At 58.7% G+C, this 2,400-nt stretch overlaps 1 protein-coding gene across 1 annotated transcript in view; it reads left to right on the forward strand.

Moving 5' to 3' along the window:
• Nucleotides 1–1,163: 1,163 nt before the first annotated feature.
• Nucleotides 1,164–2,400, forward strand: part of LOC103584113 (protein FAM134A) — a gene marked incomplete at its 3' end in the record, with an annotated part of 4,326 nt that continues 3,089 nt past the window's right edge. Inside the window, exons 1-2 of the mRNA XM_008565229.1 lie at nt 1,164–1,465; nt 1,761–1,867. Of these exons, the coding sequence (XP_008563451.1) occupies nt 1,185–1,465; nt 1,761–1,867 (388 nt within the window). The remainder of the gene's footprint in view (nt 1,466–1,760; nt 1,868–2,400) is intronic.

The raw sequence follows: 2,400 nt of genomic DNA on the forward strand, positions 1-2,400 counted from the left end.
GGACAGTGGAGAGCCGGCTTCGAGGCGTGTATTCTGCCAGGTCCGCGTCTGCCCCGCGTTTACAAGCCGCGGGGGTGTCGCGGGCGAGTCAGCCCCTGGCACTTCCTGCCTCCTGCTCCGCCCAGCCTCCCGCCCCGACCTCCGGGTCCCTCTGAGCCCGGCCAAGTCACAGAGCTGAGCTGAGCCCCAGGGACCCTCGTTTGAGAAATGGAGACAGTTCCCAGGGAACCACGCCGCCCTGAGAAGGAACGAGCCAGGCCGTTGCTAACATGAATAAGACGAGACGCAGAATAGCGAGTTGCTCCCAGTGGTTTCTTTAGAAAGGGAGGTACACACGGTGCAATGTACATAGCAGGACACAAGAAACTTACCGCTGAGCGAACCGCGGACAAGGTGGAACCTTACTTTTCGCTGTAAATCTTTTACTAGAGTTCGAAACTTTAAACCTAATTATATACGTATTTTGTAGGGTTACTACCGAAATCAAATTATCTCAAGGGAATTCAATGCCTCAGAAAATGGTGTTAACACGTATCCCCAAAAGCAAGCAGCATCTAAACAAGATTTTATTTTTAAGCTCACCTCCCGCCCCCAATCTTACGCTCGAGGGCTGGGGAGGAAGGAGCTTCTTTCTACGCGCGGAAAAAGTTTACAGAAGGAAATGTGGAAGGAACAACTTTTCTGAGTAAGTTTCAGTTGTTTTCGTGTCTGTCGAGTCACGCGCTGGTGTTTGTTGACCCGCTGAGGGGAGTGAACTGGCCGGACCAGTGCGTCGAGGGCTGAGTAATGGGACGGCCGCCGCTCTTCCCGAGCAGATCCTGCCGAGGACACTGGGCGTCTGGGAGCCCACTTCCTGCTCCTCCAGTAGGGATCACATCGGGGATACGAGAAGAAAACAGGAAGAACCGCCTAGAGCCAGACCCCGACCCCGCGCAGCGACTTCGGTAGCCACAAACAGCACCTACGTAGGCGCAGGGTCACCGGCAGCCTCCTGCGCGCATGCGGGAGCCGCTTCCCAGCGGTTAGGCCCCGTCACGTGATGGGCTCGTCCCTCCGCGGTCACGTGATGCCTGTCCACAGCCTCTGCTCTCCTCGGCGTGCTCCCCCATCGGCCTGACGCGCCCCCGGCGGCGGCCGGGCAGCCCTGGCTCCTCGCGGGCTCGGGCGGTGGCTGCGGCGGGGCTATGGCGACCGGCGGTGGCGGTGGTAACATCGGCGTGGGTGGGGGACCGGGACTGGGCCTGAGCCTCGGCCTCGGCCTCGGTCTGAACCTAGGCATGGGTGAGGCCACCGGCGAGGCGGAGGAGGAGGCGGCCACGGCCGAGGCGGTGGGACGCCTAGCCACGACGCTGTGGCTGCGGCTCCGCGGCTGGGAGGCCGTGCTGGCGGCAGCGCAGCGGCTGCTGGTGTGGGAGAAGCCGCTGCACAGCCTGGTCACAGCGGCCGCGCTCAACGGCCTCTTCTGGTAACGGCCGCGGAGGAGGGGGCGGGACCGAGCTGCGCGGGAGAGCGGGGGCGGGAGACCGGGAGTACCATTCCCGTGTCTAGGTTGTCACTCGGCCTGGAGAATGGCCCATCCCCCAGTTTTTGAAGGTTGACGTCCAACTTCAAAATGGAAAGGCAGCCCCATCCCTCTGTCTCTGGGTCGCGAGTTAGGCCTAGAGGTGTCATTCCCCCATCAGGGGGCTCTTTTCCGCGTTTTGAGATGGATGGAGGAGCCTCTCACCCACTCACCGCTGAGGTACCCGTCTCTTCCTAAGGTTGCTGTCTTCGTCGTCCCTCCGGCCGTTCTTCCTACTCAGCATCTCACTTTTGGCCTATTTTCTGCTGGATCTCTGGCAGCCTCGCTTCCTCCCTGACGTTTCAGGTGAGTGTTTCTTCATTCATTCAGGAAGCACCCATTGTGCACTGGCTTTGTGCCTGACTCTGCTGGGTGGGTCTGAATAGTGAAAGGAATGTAGAGCAGGCCACCTGTGTCCCAGGCACACTACCCCGCCTCCACCCCATTTTAGGAAATTGCTTGAAATGAGAATTCCCATTTCCCAAAATTAATGTTACTGTGTATGTAATGGTTAAGATTGTGGAGTCACCGGCCCGGTGGTGCACTGCTACAGTGCGCCGCTTGGGAGCGCAGCGGCGCTCCCGCTGAGGGTTCGGATGCCACATACAGACCGGCGCTCACTGGCTGAGCGAGGTGCGGGCGCGACACCGAGGGTTGCGATCCCGTTGCCGGTCACAAAAAAAACAAAAAGGAAAAAAAAAAGATTGTGGAGTCTGCAGCTAGATCGCCTGGGTTCCCTACTCTCTTACTTACCATGTATGTGACCTCGTGAAAGTTGCTCAATCTCTATTTCAGTTTCCTTATCTGTGAAACAGACACGATAGAATTTACTTCATAGG

The sequence above is a fragment of the Galeopterus variegatus genome, unplaced genomic scaffold (assembly GCF_000696425.1).
Source record: "Galeopterus variegatus unplaced genomic scaffold, G_variegatus-3.0.2 Scaffold44613, whole genome shotgun sequence".
Taxonomy (NCBI): Eukaryota; Metazoa; Chordata; class Mammalia; order Dermoptera; family Cynocephalidae; genus Galeopterus; species Galeopterus variegatus.